At 46.4% G+C, this 20,284-nt stretch overlaps 1 protein-coding gene across 1 annotated transcript in view; it reads right to left on the bottom strand.

Annotated features, from left to right (window-relative positions):
- Positions 1–20,284, bottom strand: part of CTC1 (CST telomere replication complex component 1) — a 1,003,059-nt gene that overhangs the window by 707,779 nt on the left and 274,996 nt on the right. The window contains exon 7 of the mRNA XM_069646446.1: positions 7,606–7,734. Coding sequence (XP_069502547.1) covers positions 7,606–7,734 — 129 coding nt within the window. The remainder of the gene's footprint in view (positions 1–7,605; positions 7,735–20,284) is intronic.

Here is a 20,284-nt window from a genome sequence, read left to right as displayed (position 1 = left end):
CGTGTCCCTGCGGCATCTAACAACGCGGCCAAACTCTTTAAAATCTGCAAGGAGCTGGCCAACCCTGCTGCAGTCTCTACCCCTCCTGTTGCCACACAGGTTCTTTGCAATGCCCTTGCCTCTCACTTCATTTAAAAAACCCAGGACATCCTGTCCACCCTCTCCATCCACACCCCCCTCTCCCCTCTCCATCTGTTCTTGCTGACCGTCCTTTAGACATCCTCGACCATCCTTCTCATCATTTTCTCTTTTCTCCCATGACGTGGTCGCTAGACAAGTCCGATCTATGAAAGCCTCATCAAAACAGATTCATCTCTGTTCCTCTAAAACCATCAAGGACCACATTGACACCCTCGCTCCAGCCCTTGCTGATTTTTGCAACTACTCCTTTGCCTCGGGATCCTTCCCCTACCCTCTGAAGCACTCCTTTGTGCATCCTCTTCAAGAAACCCACAGCTGATCCTTCTTGTCCAGCTAACTATCGACCTATTTCCATTACTCCCTTTCTGGGCAAAACTCCTGGGAAAGTTGGCCATCTCTCAGCTTAACCTTCATTCCAATTCTGTTGGCTGTCTCTACGACCACCAGTCTGGCTTCAGAGCTGCCAGAAGCACGAAAACTGCTCTCCTGAACAACTGTGAATATCTGCTCTCCAACCTTGACTAACATTCCCTCTGTCCTCATCCTCCTCGATCTCTCTTCTGCCTTCGATACGGTGAACCATACCATCCTGCTCAACCGTCTTAGTGAAAACCTGGGTATCACTGATCAGGCTCTGGCCTGGCTGACCTCTTTCCTCTCAGATCAACCCTCCCAGGTCCAACTTGGGTCCTTCCTTTCATCTATCTTCCTCTCTACCTGTGGTGTTCCCCAGGGGACTAACCTCTTGCCCTGGCTTTTCAACCAATACCTGGCAACTCTCACCCACTGCATTGCCACTTTCTGCTCAAATTTCCAGTGCTATGCTGACGACACTCAACTCATTTTCAGGCTGCCCTCTGTCACCGCCTCCATTTATTTATTTATTTTAATTCTTATAACGCGCCGCATGCCTGTAGGCCTCAGGGCGCACAAAAAACGAAGACAGACAGGACAACAAGAGAGAGCAAGCAGGATCAGAAAGGGGTCATAAGGATTACTACATGTTAAAAAAGGTAGGTTTTTATTGCTTTTTTAAATAGGAGGTAGATTTTGATTTATAATAATAATACATTTATTGTGAATTAGTTCATATTGAACTTTAGACAAACCATACAAATACATATAACTAATACATACATACATACTTAACGCATACATACTTACAATCAGAACATTAAATATAACACTTATATAAAAATTATATAAAATTATTTAAAATATATCTTTCATATGAATACATAAATACGATCACGATACATATCCAGGTATCAATCATAGTCATCGTACTTGTAATCATATACATACTCATAATTGTAATTGTAATCGTAAGGGGCCATGCCACAAGGTTCCAATTTAGGAGCAAGTTCCGTGAGGCCCCCTCATAATGCCGATGTAACCGGCTGATTTTGGAAAAAGCTTTCAACTTTAACCCAAACCCTGTAGAGGGCCAACTGAGTCCTAATTGAGTCCGAGTTTAAACAATAATCCCAGAAGGCCTCTCCCTTAATAGTCTCGTAATTGTTTACCAGTTTTCCCAATAGGCACATATACAACGGACCCAGACGAGGGCACAAGGTCAGGACGTGTCTAGTAGTTCTTCCTTCTCACAAATACGGCAACACCTATCCTTTGATGGAATGCCCAACTGTGGCCCAGTGACCGCTAACACCTGAAGCTGGTTCGTCCGCAGCCTTAGCATGAATTGACGCACCTCAGGATCTGGACATAATAACACATATTGTTGAGGCTTTCTATATCTATGTATTACATGCGTTACCGCTTCATACCCCTTCAAAGTAGCCAGGTGGATGTAGTTCTGAGTCCAATCCCATCTGCTCATTTTTTGTATAAAAGATTTTTTTTGGTGGATAAATGTCATTAACCGCTTCTTATCGTGGGACCAGTCTATAGCAGCAAAGAGAGACTCATTTAACTGTTTATAACTGTTCCCTTGAGGTGACTTTTCTTTATTGAGGTTAGCACCAACCAAGCTGAGCAGTTTACACGGTGGGGAGGATATAGCTTTCAGATAAAACACACCTCGGGCTCGCAATGCCATACCTTTCAATGATGTTAAACCCAGTTCTAGCCTAAGGTACTGAACTGAACACGCCTGGCCCATGCCCAGTACCGCACGCCAATACTCCCCCTCTATTATATTAAGCCAGTTCAGATCTTGTATGGCGAGTGCCTCCAGGGCATACAATATTGCGGGGACAAAACACTGTTGGTAAAGTCTAATGATCCCCGCAATGCTAAACCCTGCTGTTCCTTTGGCAAATTGACATGCCTGCAATATAAGAAGTTTTGCCCGTCTCTTTTTTTGCGTGATAATCAAATTATAATTGGGTTGAGCATCAAATTCTAATCCCAAATATGTGTATGAATGTTCAATGCTTATTCTACCCAGGTTTGTCCCGACCCCTGAACGACTTGGGCCACTTTTAGCTAATGCCAGTATCTTTGTTTTCCTTAAATTAATGGAAAGCCCCAATTGCTTCGAATATAGGGAGAGTTCCTCGAGCATGCTCTTTATTCCAGACAACGTAAGATCAAACAATATTAAGTCGTCTGCGTAGAGCATGCCTATAATAGGGGTATCCCCCAATTTTAGGGGGCAATTAGCTTTAGCGGCCATACGGGGTAACAAATCGGCTATGTACAAATTATAACACATGGGTGCACCAGTGCAGCCCTTTTTAACTCCCATATTAATAGCAATTGGATCGGTGACCGCTCCCTCGTTGTTAAGTCTGACCCTAGATCTATTATTACTATGTAAGCTCGACAATACATGTAATATCCAACCTGGACACTTTAAATCTCGTAATTTGTCCCATAAGATCTGCCTCTTAACTTGGTCGAATGCGCTACAGAAATCAACAAAAATTATGTACAAGGTGGTATTTTTGTTGCTCAAGGTGTTATTAATCAAAGAGTCTAGGACCCTGATGTTATGTGCGGTCCCAGAACCCGGTCTAAATCCCGTCTCTGCATAATGCAAGATGTTATTCGTTGTAACCCAAGTTTCAAGTTCCTTAAGGACAAGTGTCATAAAAATGTTACTAGTTACGTGGGGCATAGAGAGGAGACGGTAATTACCAGCGTCATATCGATCTCCCTTTTTATGTACTGGTATAAGTACTGACCCTCTCCATGAGGACGGAATCACTGCCAACCTACAGATACGTGAAAAAAGAGTCAGTAATACATGTGCCCAGTTATCCGGGTCGCCTTTCAGTACAACATTTGCCAACCCGTTCGGACCCAGGGCTTTAGAGGCCTTAAGTGATACAATAACCTGCTTTATCGCCTTATGGCTTAAGGGCAAGGGCCAAGGGTTTGTGCTTTGTATAGTGGCTGGAGCGGGGATATTTGCATCAAAGAACGTATGCTTAATATGGGCTACCCACTCTTCCTTACCAATGGGGTTCACTATTCTTAGACCCTGATCCCCTCCAGATTTGTTGTAGCCCTGCAGGCAGAGCATTCCAAAGTAGAGGGCCCTGAACGTCAAGCGTGCTATCTCCAAATTTTGCGGTCTTAAATCTGGGGGAAGCAAGGACTGTGGCAGAGGATGAACGAAGATTTCTTCCATTGCTCTTGATGTTAATGCGTTCAGATAAGTAGATGGGACGGCTGAAAGAGAGGCATTTATGTGTTGTACGGAGCATTTTATGTGTAATGCGATGTTTGACTGGTAGCCAATGAAGCTTCTTCCTGAAGATGGAGATATGGGAGCAACGAGATTGAGTGAAGATGGTCCGCACGGCATTGTTCTGGGCCACTTGTAAGAATTGGATATTTGCGGCAGTAGTACCAGACAATAGGCTATTGCAATAGTCCAGTCTGGAGTTTATCAACGCTGTGGATAGAAGAGCACAGTTTTCGGCTGATAGAAATGGACGGATGTAATTGATTTGCTTATTTATCAGTCCGCACCTCGAACTGATGTAAGACAAATGCGGCTTCATGGATAATTCGTCGTCTAAGACAACTCCCAGAGTTTTACCTTCCTCTGGACTGTAATGATGTTGCCTGCAATAAGGAAGTTGGATTAATCAGTATCTAGTTTGCTCTGGGTGTTCTTGGAGGATACTATCATTAGTTCGGTTTTATTGTTGTTTAAGGCTAGAGAGTTACACGCCATCCAGTCCTGGATGGCTTTATAGATGTTATTGATGGCCTCACATCATTTCTGTACTGACCACTAAGCGGTATGACCACCCGTGTGTCATCTGCATAGTTGGTATACTGAACACCAAGTTTGTTTAAGAGGTCCAGGAGATGGCGAATGTACAAACTAAAAAGCAGTGGCGACAGGCAGGAGCCTTGTGGGACACCACAGGTTTGAGAGATAGGAGTGGAATGGTGACTCCATACACAACCCCTAACCTTGCGAGGGCCCAGAAAGGAGGCGATCCACTCCGAGCCTTGTCACTAGTAAGCTGTGATCTACCAGATCAAAGGCTGCAGAGAGGTCAAGAGCATCAGAAGCACAGCTTGATTCTTGTCAGCAATGCTCGCCAGTGTGGACTTAAGGTCGAGCATGGCTGTTTCATACCATGCCGAGCCTTATATCCTGACTGTCGAGTGTCGAGGATCTTGTGTTCTTCAACATGAGCCTGAAGTTGTTTGTAGGCCAGTTTGTCTAGTATCTTCAGTATAAAAGGCACACTCTCCCTCTCTCATCTCTGATTGCCTAACTGCCATTCAAGGTTGTTGTGCCGCCAATGATCGTTGTCTGAATGCCAGCAAGACGGAGATCCCCCTCATCGGCACACCTTCACCATCCTTTCCCCTCACTCTTTGGCCAGCCTCCATTGGCCCTCCTCCTACCCCTACCTGCGAGGCTAAGAACCTCTGGGTCATCTTTGACTCCACCCTTTCCTTCTCTAAAAAGTCAAACTTCCTTCTGCACCTCCTCAGAGGTACTCTGCCTTTCCTCTCCTTCCCCCAGAAGCTCATGGTATCCCAAGCTCTGGTTCTCTCTAGCTTAGACTATTGTAATAGCCTCTTTCTAAATCTATCTGCCTCTACTCTCCGCCCTCTGCACCTAATCCAGAACAGGACTGCGAGACTTGTCCTTGGCCTCAAGCCCTGGGATCGTATCTCTCCAGCTCTGAAATCTCTCTGCTCTGAAATCTCTCCATTGGCTCCCAGTAAATGCAAGTATTAAATTCAAAACCCTCTGCATTGTCCACACGGCCTTCTGGGGCCTGGGTCCAGAATACCTTACGCTATCCCTGCGCAAATACCTCCCCTCTCGAGCTCTTCGTTCCTTTACCTCCAACTCTCTCAGTGTCAGTCGTTTTTCAAAGAAACAAGCTGGCGGTAGATCTCCGTCTTCGGTTGGGGCCTCCCTCTGGAACAGCCTCCCTGCCACTCTAAAACTTGAGGAGAAACATCTCTGGTTCTGGAAGCACCTCAAGACCTTCCTCTTTTCTTCTGCCTTCGCTCCCCCTCTCCCCTGCTGATCTGTTCTCTCTTGGCATGGTGCACCTGGCCGCCCTCTGTACCTGCTCACCCTGCCACCTCCCGCACTGCCTTCGGGCCACCCCTTGCACTGGGGTCTGTCTCTGTACCCATACAACCCCCCCTTTTTCTTCCTGCACTTATCAGACCTACCCTGTCTGCTGCCTTAACCCTAGCATTTGCAAATTGCTGGCTGCAATACCACAGTGTATTGCCTTTATTTATTTATTGTTATTTATCTGTTTCTTCTCTGCTTTGCACTTTCTACTTCTCCCCCTTCCATCCACTTTTCCCTTCCCCCTCTCCCATACACTTGTGCTTTCTCAATGTCACTGGGCCTAGTAAGATCGCTGTTTTGTTCTCCCCTGTTCCCCTCCCTTGCCTTGTCGCGCTCTGAAACACTTGTGTATGAGCGCGATAGAAATAAAATATCAATATCAAGTCCCTCAGGTTCCACATCCACAAACACCTCTACTTTAAGACAAACATAGCTAAGAAACCTCAGACAGTTTGGTATTAGCTCTCCCTCCTGTGGATAGTCAAGCCCTTCCGTTCTCAGGACAGTTTTAGATCCACCGTTCAAGTAATGGTCCTATCCCACTTGGATGGGGGTAATGCCCTCCTCGAAGACCTCCTTTCGTCCTCCCTTGTGCCCCTGAAAAGTGTCCTACATGCGGCTGCACGGCTCATCTGAGATCTACGCAGATACAACCATATATCCCCAGTACTGTAAGCAATGTTGGGCACAGGTAGGTAGATTCAGAATGAAAATGACTCTGGACAGAAAGTACGGCAAATTGTTGTTACTTCCGGCGATAAACTTCTTCAAAACCAAGGCCATGCCGGCAATGACATATGGAGCCGAGGCGATGTTACAACTTCCAGTCACATTATGGGACAGACACGAGGGCTTATTTTGGCGCAAAGTACTGAAGCTGCCGAACTCGACACCAACAGCAGTCATCAGACGTGAGCTAAGTTTATCATCGATGAAATATGTGATCAAAAGAAACAGTTTTCTGTTTTTGGAAAAAATTTTGAGAACGCCTTGCCCGCAAATGGTGGACATTCTATACAGAGAAATGACAAGTGAAAAGACCCAGATGCTGATGGCCTGGTACAAAAACCAACTCGAACTAGCAGAAAAAAATCGGATGCTCTGAGTGGGACATCGAAAGAATTCCGGACAAGATCAAGGACAGACTGAAAACCCAAGATTGGATTGCAACATTAGATAAGGCAAGTGAATATACATCCTCGTCATATCTGGTATTTAACACCCAAAAAATAGACGAGGTGAGAACCTATCTAAAGAAATCTCCGAACAAACATCTACGAACAATCTTTTTAAGAGCACGTCTGAATGTCCTAAAGACAAACGAAGTCTTGTACTTCCAAAAGCAATCCGAAAACAACATCTGTCGCTACTGTTCAGCGACACAAAGCATCGAGACAGTGCATCACCTTCTTCTGTTCTGCCCAGGAACAGACAATTTAAGAACAGCCCATCTTCGATCCCACAGACTAAAACATCGGACAACAACCGACAAAGTCTGGTGGAAACAAATGATGAGCGGGGATTCTACATCCTTGACAATAGCAACAGCAAAATTCTTGCAGAGCCTGGACCTGGACGGAAAGGCAACAGATCAAAACTTACACAGGGAGGACAAAACCGCCGGAAGACAAAGCCCCTTTCACCCAGCTAACAAAGGAGAAAAACGGACATCACAAAAACAAAATCATGCACCAAGTTTGTAAAAATAGTTAACCACGATTAAACAAAAAAAAAGAAAAAAAAAAAAAGATTGAAAATGCAGCGGGATAACAGGGAGACCAAGAACTGCTAGACATGAAGATCAGGTAAGGAAATGAGAGAACAGGTAAATACCTAGTGAGAACACTTGCCAATTAACTTACAGGAAGCGTGATGCAGGGTGTTGAGCAGGAAATTGGAAAGTAGAGGTGATTAGGCACTGGTCATCTTACCTCTACAATAGCCCCAGGCCGCAGAGCCTGCCCGTTGTTAAGGATCAGCTGATGGGCCATGCACAGACAAATGCAACCGTCCAGTTCATAAAGGCCGGCGGGACTGTTCAACACCTTGGTGATGGTACCCTGCGACATGAACAAAAAGAAGAACTAAATCTTAAATAGGGAGGGAGGCTGGAGACATACTTGAACCGGTTTTATACATCTGAAAAGTGAAACTTTAAGTATTAGAATGTAAAGGGGTTCTGGCTAAAGGCATTGCACAGGACACCATAGCTATAGGCAAAACTGCATTTTATTACCTGAAAACCTGACTGGAATTTCACCAGCAACGTCGATGCGAGTCATCCACTGCCCTGCTGTCTACGAACCCAGCATATATCGCCCAGCAGTAACAAGAGGTCAGGGGTATAAGCACAACCCTTAGTAAACAAGTATCACACCCCCATGTCACAGGTCACCCTTATGGAAACTGAATTTCCTGCTCGTCGTACCACACATTCTAGAGATAACATCCTGACCAGATGTGTAATTCCTCCCAAGAAGCACTGGTTCTAGCCTCCAATGTGGTAACTTCCATTAACATTGCTGAACGTCAATTTTTATTACACAACACCACCCCGGCATCAAATGGAACAGCAGGCAATGGAAGAATTACCCTCATTCTGATGCATGTATCATTATTTAATTTATTTATTGGACATTTTTAAGGCGCCTATACAACAAGAGGTGTTTCAAGACACCAGTCAGGGCATCATTACAAGTTTGCCGGTTTGGAAATAAGGTGCTGGTAATAACGTATACTGGCACTTTTCTAGACCGGCAAACTACAAGTCTGCTGGTAGGGGCTCTGATCTACCAGCAGGCCTGACCCGCCGGTAGATCAAGCCCCTACCAGCAGATAAATGCCTGAATCACTTGCACCATTACTAACAGTGCCAGTGATTTGGGCAACCCCATCCCATGGAGACCTGTCGGACTCCATGGGATGGGGAGTTACTGGCGTCTCCACCGCCCGCTATTTCCCAGTAACACCGGGATATCAGGAGGCGGAGACAGTACTGTAGTTCCCTGTCATCCTGACAGAATTACCGGCGGGATACAGGGGAACTTGTAATGAGCCCCTTGGTGTCCTCTTTCTATCTTCTTACCAAATCCCAGACTATGAATCCCAAAAGCACACGCAGGGTGCAACAGCCTGTGTAGGCCAACATTCAAATTACAAAGTTGCCAATAACTTTCTCTTGAAGAAGCATTTAAAGAGTAAGGCTTACAAAAAGCACGAGAGGTGGCCCACGTGGCTGCCCTACAAATATCAGAGAAAAGGTAATGATTGTGGAAATCTGTGGATGTTACCTTTGCTCTGATGCAATGTGCACATATTCTTTGAGAAACCAAAATGCTCAGAGGGTAACAATGAGGACCGCAATCCACGAAACAAAAGGTTCCTTTAGTAGATGTCTTACCTGGAGTTATACTACCGTTTGTTAAAAAAACAAGGATTGGAAAATCTGCTGGTTTTGAGATTAAATTTCAGATCTCAACTAACATTTACGTTATGTAAGTTTACTTCAGTCAAAGAAACCGTGAAATGTACAACGTTGAGAAAAGGTTTGTGAATCCCAAAGTTAGTTACCAAACTGGTTTAGCTTAAAATCCTTCTTGAATCATAGCCAGCTATTTCTTAAATATCAAATATGGTGTATATTAACCGATTACATTGTTTGAGACAAAATGATGCATTAATTAATAATTAAACAAACAATGAGTAGTCAGTGCATATGTAAAAACATGTAAAAATAAGTGAAAGCCATGCATTATCAGTTAAATAAATTTGGATTATTAGAATCTGGTTTTTAAGCAATTAGCAAGCTCGACAAATGTAAGTGGGGTAGCTATCACAATCAAAATAAACCTCAATCTAGATGGGGCTTGTTGCAGCAACATTTCTTTTTTGGGGTTAAAGGTCTCTAACCTTCTTGGTCCCCAAAGCCTTTTGCTGGCTTCCATTGTTTTTAAATGTCTTTGCACATTAAGGTAGCCACTGGGTTACGAAGGAATTATTTGAAACCATGTTCCTGGACATTTATTTTGGGCAAAATGTGTCTAGGTAGTGTCAAAATTGTAATTCTGCTTATATTTTGCTAATATGTTCTCATCCTGATTTAATTAAACTGATGTAGACTGGTTTAAAATCCTCCATACTTCCAAATCTACATCCAGTGGCTGTGCGTTTGGCAGTTTTTAGGTCCAACCTGATTGGCTTAAATATAAACCTTTGTGTGCTGCATGGAGTATGATTGGTGGGCTAACTTAGTTTAATCTCTAAGTGAATGTGTCATCTGTTGGATACTGCGTGCATTCCTCAGATCCATCCTCTATTGTTACCTGAAGACAGCCGAAAGGCCTGCTGCTGAAGATCATGGTTTGCCATACTGGATGGACCCGGGTTCCTTTGTTCTTTACACCCTGTGCCTCCTTTCTGATCGAATCATAGAGGGCTCTTACTTTGATTCTTGCTGTCTTCCTAGCTGCTTGGACTTGCTGTCCTTACTGGACTTCTCCTTGCTTGCATTTGTTGAGTCCCTGCTGACACCCTTCTCCGTCAAGTGTCTACATAGAGGGAACCGCCTGGTCTTCCTGGCTTGAAAATCAGAATTGCTTGCTACTTCCCGGCTTCCAACTCCTCCAGGGGATATCTTGTATTGCATCTGGCCTTTGCCTCTGTAATGAAACTATTTTACTGCTGGCTGGCTGTACCCTCCTGCTCCCTGGGCTGAACCGTGACCCTTGCCAGGTTATTCTGTGTTCCGGTCACTGGTGTTTTGGCTTCTACCTTGTGGGTGATCTCTCTTGGGGTCTTCGTTGTTTGTATGTATGTATTTGTATGTACTTAATTTTTGTAGAGCGCCGGTAGCGCACGGGCATCAGGGCGCTTAAACATACGCAACAGATACTATGTGACATACGACATTTAAAGGGTCTGCTAACCACCGGAAAGCCTCTAAGAGGCATCGTCACCCGATTTCTCATCTGAAAAGGTGAGTCTTGAGCACCTTCCTAAAGGTGGAGTGATTAGTTTCCAACCTCAGGGGTTCAGGGATGCTGTTCCACAATTTGGGAGCCAGTACATGAAAAGATCTGGCCAGCCCGGTTTTCAGCTTAAACTTGGGCACGATCAATAGGCATTTGCCACCTGATCGTAGATTTCTCCTGGGATTATAGGGTACTACACTCGTTTTCAGGTAGGCGGGCGCTGTGCCATAGAGGCACTTATGAACCAGGCAGAGAGCCTTGAACTTTATCCGTTCTTCTACTCTCAGCCAGTGTAAAGAGAGCCTCTCTTCCGTAACTTGATCTTTCCTCTTCAAATTTTTTACTAACCTGACCGCCTTGTTTTGGATCACCTGACAGCTGGAGAGATCCTTCTTCATCTGGATTCAAGCAGAGTAACCCAAATTTGAGCCCCAACCCCTGCTAGTCAGTTCTCAACTTGACACTCAAACTCACCTGTGCACTGTGACTAATTGAAGGAACTCATTTTCCCCAGGGGGTACCCCCCCCCCCTGTGAGGCTAGGCAGGTGAGCCTGCCCTGCAACAGCCTCGCTAGAGGTTGAGGCAAGTGAGACCCGACCGAGAGAGACTCCCAATTTGGGGACAAGGACTCCCATTCCCATGAGGAACTCTTCGATGCCGGCCAAGTGATGGCTTATATGGACTTACCTAATACACCAGGACGTTATCAGTATCCTGAAGATAAAGTGAACCTATATTATCAACAAGAAACTGAGGATATCCCTTTAAATCAGAGTCTCCAATGGACTGTACTGAGGATGCTGAAAAGGGATGACAAACAACAACAGCCAAGCGTGGTTGTATCAGGATGTTCTTTGGACTGCTTTTCTGTATCAAGGCCTGAACGTTAGCCATCATTGACACAACCAAGAATCTTTAAGAACATTCTAGAGGAGCGTGTCAGTCTATTTTACCAAGAGGTGATGCTGAACCGAAAGTGTGTTGTGCAGAAACACAATGATCCAAAATGTACAAGCATGTCAGGGCTTGAACTGGGCTGCGCGCCATCCCGGCAAGGGGGGGTGTCTGATTAGTAACTTATATGGCAGACCTTCTGAGAACCCTTAATGTGCTGCAGAAGCAAGCATGCACGCCTTGCAATGCAGTTTGCTCCAGAACTTGCAGATCGCACTCCGGCTCCTGATCCTCCTTGTAGTAGTCTCTTGCATTTCTTACCTCTCCTCGCCTACCATTCAGCTCTCAACCAGCTGCCTTATCCTTATCGTACCAGGTACAGTATTTGCTGTTTCTGTGTGTTAAGAAGGATCTCTAGAATCTGGCCTGATGGACAGATTTTAGGAGCCCACCCTAGTTATAGTGAACAAGGGAACTCTGAAAGGTTAGCCAAAACCCAATCAAAGGAAGTGTGGATTGGGAGTCAGAGGTAATCAATGAGTCTACACACTGAAAGACACAATGTGCTTCATTACGGTAACCCTGACGGTGCTACCAGCAGGTTGCCGCTGGACCCGTAAAACATTACCAGCGCCTGACTTCCTGGCGCCACCGGGCTATTAAAAGTCAGTCGCTGGTAATTTTATTAATCCCCATTCCCATAGAGTCCCATAGGACTCTATGGGAGTGGGGACACAGAAGCACCGGAGCTAAAGTAAAGGTGCCGGTGCTTTTGTGGTGGCTTTGCCTGCCGTGACTGCTGTGCCCGGCAGGGTCAGACCTGTCAGGCACAGTACCTCCTGCAGGCAAACCCGTAGTTGGCCGGGCTGGAAACAAAAGTACCGGTGAGCTTACCGGCACGCTTATTTCCAGACCGGCAAACTCGGCATGAGGGCCAATAATTCTATTTAGACAGGTAGTACAAAAATACTATATTTATTATAGACCCAAAACTGAAAGGAACTCATGGTGGCAATAGTAAAAACAGATCACAGATCACAGTTTAAAGGAACTCATGGTGGCAATAGTAAAAACAGATCACAGATCACAGTTTAAAGATGTGTATTGAACTTTTGAATAGGGTTGGTTAAACGCCTATCTGATCCTAAATCTAACATGGGAGAAAGCTACAACCATCAAATAATAACGCAGTCCTAGTAGAGCCTTGTCAAAATAAAAAGGCCTATAATAATAAACCTATTGCCAATCCTTACTTCTAAATACAAATAGAAGCCAGCAATATTATTTTTACCATGAAGCCTATACAATGCACGGTGATCTGCAAACGTGTATCACTGTGCGCAAATATCTAACTTCGCCTGATAAGGCGCCGGCACTGTTTCACATCGAACTTGCTACTGTAACCAATAACTTTTGTGCAACACCTCAACCAATGCTATGCCCTGCATATTGCCTGCCGCACACCTGTTACTCACTACGGGTTTAATTGTATCATGTAAACTGCCTATTAGTACGCCTTGCCACCTGCATCTAATATCAAGCTTACCTACGGGCCTCTTCCCTCTTACCTAATGCCCACCGCGGAATGCCTATTTCCTCCTTTACTTAAGCATGCATGATTGGCCTCTCAAACACGAGCTACACTATTATTGCAATACTATGTCCAACCTTTATGTCGCCACACTGTTCACCCGACATTCTGTACTGTTTTGCAAATGTTAGATGCTAATTAGCAACTCTGTGATATTTTGAATTTAGCTGATATTTTGCAACTCTGTGCTACTCTGAATTTAGGTGCTAATTTGCAACCCTGTGCTACTTTGAATTTAGGTGCCAATTTGCAACTCTGTGCTACTCTGAATTTAGCTGCTAATTTGCAACCCTGTTCCATTTTGGTGCTCAGGACTCGAACTGTGTGGCGGATTGCTCTCTGCCTCCGCTCCTCCGCAGCCACACTATGTTCACCTGGCTAACACCCATCATGTTCCCCTTCTGCGTCATACTGGACAATGTACCTTGTAGCGCTAACAACTACATAGCCCACAGGAACGGCCTGGCTAAACTCGCTTGTCCTAGACATCACCCCATACCATGCCCCACACACTTCCTACCACGACTCCCCCCCATTGCCACCCACCCACCACCTGCCCTCCACATCACCCACCAACATAGGCCCCCCCCCCGCCACCACCGACACAACAATGAGCCACCTCAGACCCAACACTGTGCCTAACCACACCAAGCCTCTTTCCAGCCTCAAGCCCCCGGGATCTACCCCCTCTCTCTCCTAATCTCACAACCCGCAACAATAGACTAGGCACTAGACTACCTAACACAACCAGCAAGCCCACTGCCAAACTCAACTCCAAAAACTATAAGGAACACAAGGCCCCCAACAAACCCACGCCACCCCCACTAAAAGGAGCACTACTCAATGTCAGATCCCTCGCTGCCCACCCCACTGAAATAGCCGACATCATTCTCACCAATGACCTAGACTTCCTAGCCTTAACAGAAACCTGGCTTCATGAAGCATCCGGACCACACTTATCCTTAGCCATCCCGGATAATTACAGCATCCTCAGAGTCGATAGACCCAACTCTAGGGGAGGATGCGTAGCAATCATCTACAAATCCCCCTTAAACTTCAGATCAGCAGCCTCAGTGTCACTCACTTCCTGCGAACTACTCACTGTCAAGTTACAAACCACCCCTACAAGTACCATCACTCTCCACCTCATATACAGACCCCCAGGCCCTCCTGGGGTCTTCGAAGAAGACATCATATCCCTCATTGCTGAAAACGCCATGCCCTCAGCACAAATCATCATCCTCGGGGACCTCAACCTAGGTTACAGCGACCTCAACGATGCACCTGCCGCATCCTTAGCCAACGCACTAACAGAACTTGGCTTCGTACAACTCATTGTCCACCCCACCCACCAGAAAGGCAGAATCATCGACTGGGTAGCGACCCACAACTGCAACACACTCTGTAAGGACCCCCAACCTCTGACTTGGACGGATCACCACCTCATCCTACTCTAGGTCAACACCAATCAACCTATGCCAAAAAAAAGCCCCTTAGCTCCAGCCTGCCCCACCAGGAACAAACGCAATATTACTGCTGAAGCATTAATACCCTTGATCCTACCCAGCCTCAATGCACTCCCATCCAATGCTGACCTAAATTTACTGGTCGACACATTCAATGATTCCATGGCCAAGGCGATGGACACCATTGCCCCTCTGAAATTGCGCAAAGTCAAACCAAGAGCTCACCTGAACTCCTGGTACACCCCAGAACTTCAACTACTCAGAAAAAAGAAAGCTAAAGCACAACTCACCTGGAAAACCAACCCTACCACTGAAAATAAATCATCTCTCACGACCATGTCTTCCCTATTGAAAAATGAAATAATTTGCACTAAAAAAGAGGCATACAGAATTGATCAGGCTGGATCCTCCACTAAAGAGTTATTTAAAATCCTGAAAGAGTTGGAAAATCCCAATCCACCCGCGGATACCTGGTCAAAAGACAAACCTTGGTGCACCAGTATCCAAAACGCCCTTAACAATAAAATCATAGGACTCCAAACTAAAATCGAGGACAAACGCCTACAACTTTCTAACAATAAAGTCACCAACCTTGGCTCACCTACGCCCAGCAATACCAAATCAGGCTTCACATTCAAGAAAGTAACTATGGTAGAAGTTCAGAAAATCATCTCCTCACTAAAGCCCTCAAACTGCAAAGGAAATAGCTGTCCCGCCCAGATCATAAAGGACGCAGCCAGAGACCTCTCCCCTTTTATCACGAAACTCATCAACCTATCATTCCTCAACAATTCAGTCCCCAGTAATCTAAAACAATCATAGGTTCTTCCACTCCTGAAAAAACAATCCCTCGACCCAGCCATCCCCACCAACTACAGACCCATCACCACAGTTCCCTTCCTATTAAAAATCTTGGACATATTTGCATACCTCCAAATCCAGGAATACCTAGAATCCAACCTACTGCTAGGAATACGCCAATCCAGCTTCAGACCTTAGCACGGAACAGAAACTGCCCTTGTTGACCTCAAAAGTCAAATTGATGAAATTAAAGACAAAGGCAACACCGCTATCCTATTCCTCTTACACCTCTCAGCGGCCTTCGACCTGGTCAACCATAAAATCCTCTGCAGCCACCTAGCCACCGCAGCTCACTTCTCCTCTGCCGCAGTCACACGGATACAATCCTTTCTGGCAAACAGAACCATGCGGGTCTTCTCATCTACAGATGCAGCAGACCTCATCCCCATCTCCTGTGGAGTCCCACAAGGCTCCTGTGTCTCCCCCACTTTGTATAACATATTTACAAAGCCACTATTTGACCAACTGGACCATCTGGGTGTCACCTATACAAACTACGCAGATGACACCCAGATACTCCTTACCGTCACAGGCAACTACCAGACAGGAGTCATCCGGATAAACGAGATATTCTCCATCATTCAGGCATGGATGGCCTCCCATGGCCTCTGCCTGAACGATGAGAAAATAGAGCTTCTCCTTGACCGCTCTCCCAGCAACCTGGCAAAATTTAATCCCAAATACAACAACATCGCTATCGATGGTCACACCATCCCCATAAGTGTAAAAAAGCTTGGTTTCTACCTCGATGCCAACTGCAACCTTTCCAAACAAACTAACATGATTGCCTCAGCTTCTGCTTACACCGGTAAACTCATCAGGGCCAGTAGACCCTTCCCATCTTCCAATAACTGCCGTACCCTTGCAAGAGCCCTCATACAATCCAAACTGGATTACTATAACAGCCTGTACCTAGGTGCCAAACAATCAATAATCAACAAACTACAAATACTTCAAAATAACGCACTACGCGCAGCACTTAACATTCCCAGACAGGAGCACATCTCCACTGCCAGGAAATCCTGCAAATGGCTCTCCATCCGACAAAAAAAATCGACCTGAAAACCATCTGCCTCACATACAAGGTCTTAAACCACTTGGCCCCACCTTATCTCACCAACAAATTCAGCTTGAAACTCGCCACTAGAACCACTAGATCCTCCAATGTCCTATGCTTGTCTGTGCCCAGATTCCTCTTAAAAAGCGCTGGAGGAGCTAGCTTCACAGTACTTGCCTCCCAACTCTGGAACACCTTACCACTCCACATTAAAACTATCGAGTCCTTCCAGATCTTCAGGAAACATGTTATCAGATGGCTCCTAAACAATGAGTAACCCCACCATAGGCTCAAATATATGTAAATTCTGTAAATTGTCATTTTTTGATATCTGTAGTCTCTCCCAATATGGGAGTACCCCGCCATTGCTCAAACATGTCTGTATACCTTGTAAACTGTTGTAATTGGAATCTGCATGCATCACAACTATGTAACCATTTTCTTAAGCGCCCTTCTACCTCTGGGTTTGGAGCGCTATACAAATAAAATAAACAAACAAACAAATAGTGTAGGAAACAATGTTTTTCAAAAGAAAAGTGTTCAAGAAATGATATGTCAGGATATTTAACCCGCTGGCTCCCCTTGCCCACGTTTTCAGCACGGGGCAAGGTGACACACTCGAACTTAGCACATACTTTGGCTTCTCTGGCACGAGGATGCAGTTCAAATCCTCAGCATCAGGGCCTTCTGTGCCAAAGTCTCTTTGCCATTCAACGTCTCTGATTTCCGAGGGCCTGATGTGACAAACATTAAAGTTCCTTTCTTCGGCTCACATTTTCACATACACAAATTTCCAAAATATTCACAGTTTGGTCTCCCTCATTCGGGCTCGGACCATGGATCCCAACAGTTTCAGGGAGCATTTTAATTCTTATGTTGACCCGACGGGACCTATTTTCCATGTCCTCCACCTGGGTTTCCAAGTTACGCGTAGCTACATCCAGCCTCTCAATTGCCACATTGCTAGCCGTTACCTCCCTGTCCAATTCTTGTAGTCCTCTCTACAGGAGATCCGTTCTCTCACCCTGCTGCCGCAACTCCTGTTTTATTTCCCCCATAGCTGCGTTGAGGTCCGCTCGAAGAAGCTGAAATTGGTCCTGGAATGTTTTAGACATGCTACATTGCAGGGTGTGCATCCCCCTTCAGGTCTTCTCGCGACATCATAGCTGTGCCCTCCTCACCCGGTGGTGAGACACTCCTCATCAAACTCTCCCCTGCAGACTTAGCCGGCTCTCTCGTCTCATTCCCCAACCATAGGGAGGGAAGGGTACCTGAAGCTTCTCCCGGGGCCGCCTGGCTCTTCCCACTTTTCCCCTTGAGCTTCATGGCCATCCCCGAGTGGAATCCGGCTTCGTACAACGCGGCCCGTCCTACTCCTGCCCCGCCTTTACCTGGACCACTCTGCGTACTCCTCAAACAGGTATGGCCTTCCCTGTAGCTTTCTCCCCTTCGGGTCACTTCCAGCCACCTAATTACCGCTCTCCTCTGCCTTGTCCTGGGAGAAAAGTCACTCAGTCCCACGTCTGTGCAAATGGACCCCCTCCAGGCGGTGCGGCGCACCCTTGGACAATCCTCCGGTGGTGGTGGTTGGGACACCTGGATCTGGTGGCTGCAGTAACCTCCCGTCTCCCCCTTGGGGCTGCTCTTCTTATGGCGTTCGCCCAGATCCGCTCCCCAGGTTCCCCTCCGACAAAAGTCCTCTTTTCTCTGGAGGCCCTTCTTCCTTGTTCAGCAGGGCAGGCTAATTATCCCCGCTACAGCCAGCCTCAGTTTGTGCCCGGATCTGTGACAGTAGCTGGGTGTAAGGACAATCGCTAGGCTGCCGCCTCCTCCTCAGACCCAGCCCTGGGCCGGGCCTCCGCAAAGTCTTCCCCTGCCGAGTTTGTGCCCCGCTCAGGCACTGCGCTCCGCGCCGCTTCTAGCGCCGAATTCTGTCCCCTTGCCTCTGGCCTGCAGCAGCACGCACCGGCTCCCTCAGCGCCGGCGAAGGATCACCTGGACCTCCCCCCACTGGGGCCACGAGGCGCCGGAGCAATCCTCTGAGCTTCTCCCGTCCCAGTTAAGCTCCTCCCAGTGACAGCGAGCCGGGCCAGGGTACTCTTCTCCCTCCAGGCTCCTAGGGTCAGGTCAGGCCGGTCCGACCGTCGTACCCCCTCTTCGCCGGCTCGATGTGAAGACCTCTCAGGCCAGCTCCTCCGGTCCGACCATCACTCCCGTCTCTGCTCCCTCGGGGGTTTGTTCCGTGTCCGGCACGGTTCCTCCTGCGTCAGCTCCAGTCGCCTCACGGGCTCCACTCGCCTCAGGGAAGCCGCAACTTCCTCAGAGCACGGATCCCGTCGCTGCTCTGACTCCCCGGTGGGGTTATGATGCTGCTTGCGGAGCCAAATAACGCCGCCAATGCTGGATGGTGGGCCTCTTCCAGCTTCAGGGCTTGGGAGCTCCGCGGGTACGTCTACCCACTACGGGCGGCCATCTTGAATCCTGTTTATTCTTCAATTAAACGTTCCCCTCCATCAGTCTCAAAACTTCTTCAGTTCACTTCAGGGCTTCCCTTAACAAAAATGTCTCTTAACAAGATACAAGCTTCCTTCGCCTTGAAATAACATTGACTTTGAATTCTAAAGTGTTCAACAAATCTTGCTTTCTCCCTTCCTCTGGGCTGTCCCTTGCCCAAGCTTTCAACATCAAAGGTTTTCCAAACGTTATGGTATTCTTTTAACTTCACTCCATACCTGGCCACTTTAACTTTCGCAATGTTATCTTCTATTTCCCAGTGTCTGCTGGTATTTGTTGTTATCCTTTTGTCACATGTACAGTTCAATACTCAATATTTCACACTTCTAAGCTCCCCTCGATCGCGTGCAAGCTTTCCTTAAAGTAATTTCGCTCTCAGTAACTCTCAAAAATTCAATAAGTTTCTTTAAGAGACATTCGATTGTGCTATTCAACAGCATGACCACTTTGATACTTTGTATTGCTCTGTGATAGTATTCCACTGAACACGGTTGCTGTGTAACGTGCAACCCTTCCTGATACAGTTTCACTTTAAACACCACATCCAGACTTTTGTTCTTCCTTCTGCGATAATTCACCAGTTGTGCTGTTGCCGCATTCGCTTCTTGTTCTTTTAAAGATTTTCACTTTGTAGTTCATCAAACCTCCCCTAATTCCATATGCCAGTGGAAGGGAAGCAGGCCTCTCATCAAGGACTCCCAGTAGGACGTTGTGCATTCAAAGTTACCAGCTGCTTTTTTAATTTTTTTAGGAACACGAAACGTTCACCTGGCTTTCTCAGAGCCTCTCAACAGCTTTCACAGCTTCTTGGTTTCTCTTGTCCCATTCTGGTATTCGCAGCAGCTCTCTCAATCCCGTTCCTTCTTGCCTCCAGCCTTGCTCAGAGTGTGGTCTTGTGCTCCTCCTTTTAACTTAGGTGGGAGATGCAATAAAGGGTCAGGTGTGTACGATTACAATTGGGTGCATGATCCGGCCTGGTCTCCTTAGCGGGACAAGATGAGGGTGGTTGGTGGTAGTCTTTCCTCAGTGTCGTAAGGTGTTTTATATGGGTAATCTTTACTACTCCCAGTCTCTTCTTCTTAACAGTACTATGTAAAAATGGGGGGGGGAAGAGGTTGTGTGTTTGGAAATGTCCCAAAATGGCAGAGGGTTTGTGCGATTGTGGGTAACTGCATGAAGAACAAGTTACTTATCCCTGATAATGTTCTTTCGGCTGGATGTTCCTCCCACGTATTGCTCATCTATGATATCTCCAA

This window comes from Ambystoma mexicanum, chromosome 1p (assembly GCF_040938575.1).
Source record: "Ambystoma mexicanum isolate Mex_15411 chromosome 1p, UKY_AmexF1_1, whole genome shotgun sequence".
NCBI lineage: Eukaryota > Metazoa > Chordata > Amphibia > Caudata > Ambystomatidae > Ambystoma > Ambystoma mexicanum.
This window is presented reverse-complemented; position numbering and strand designations above follow the sequence as displayed.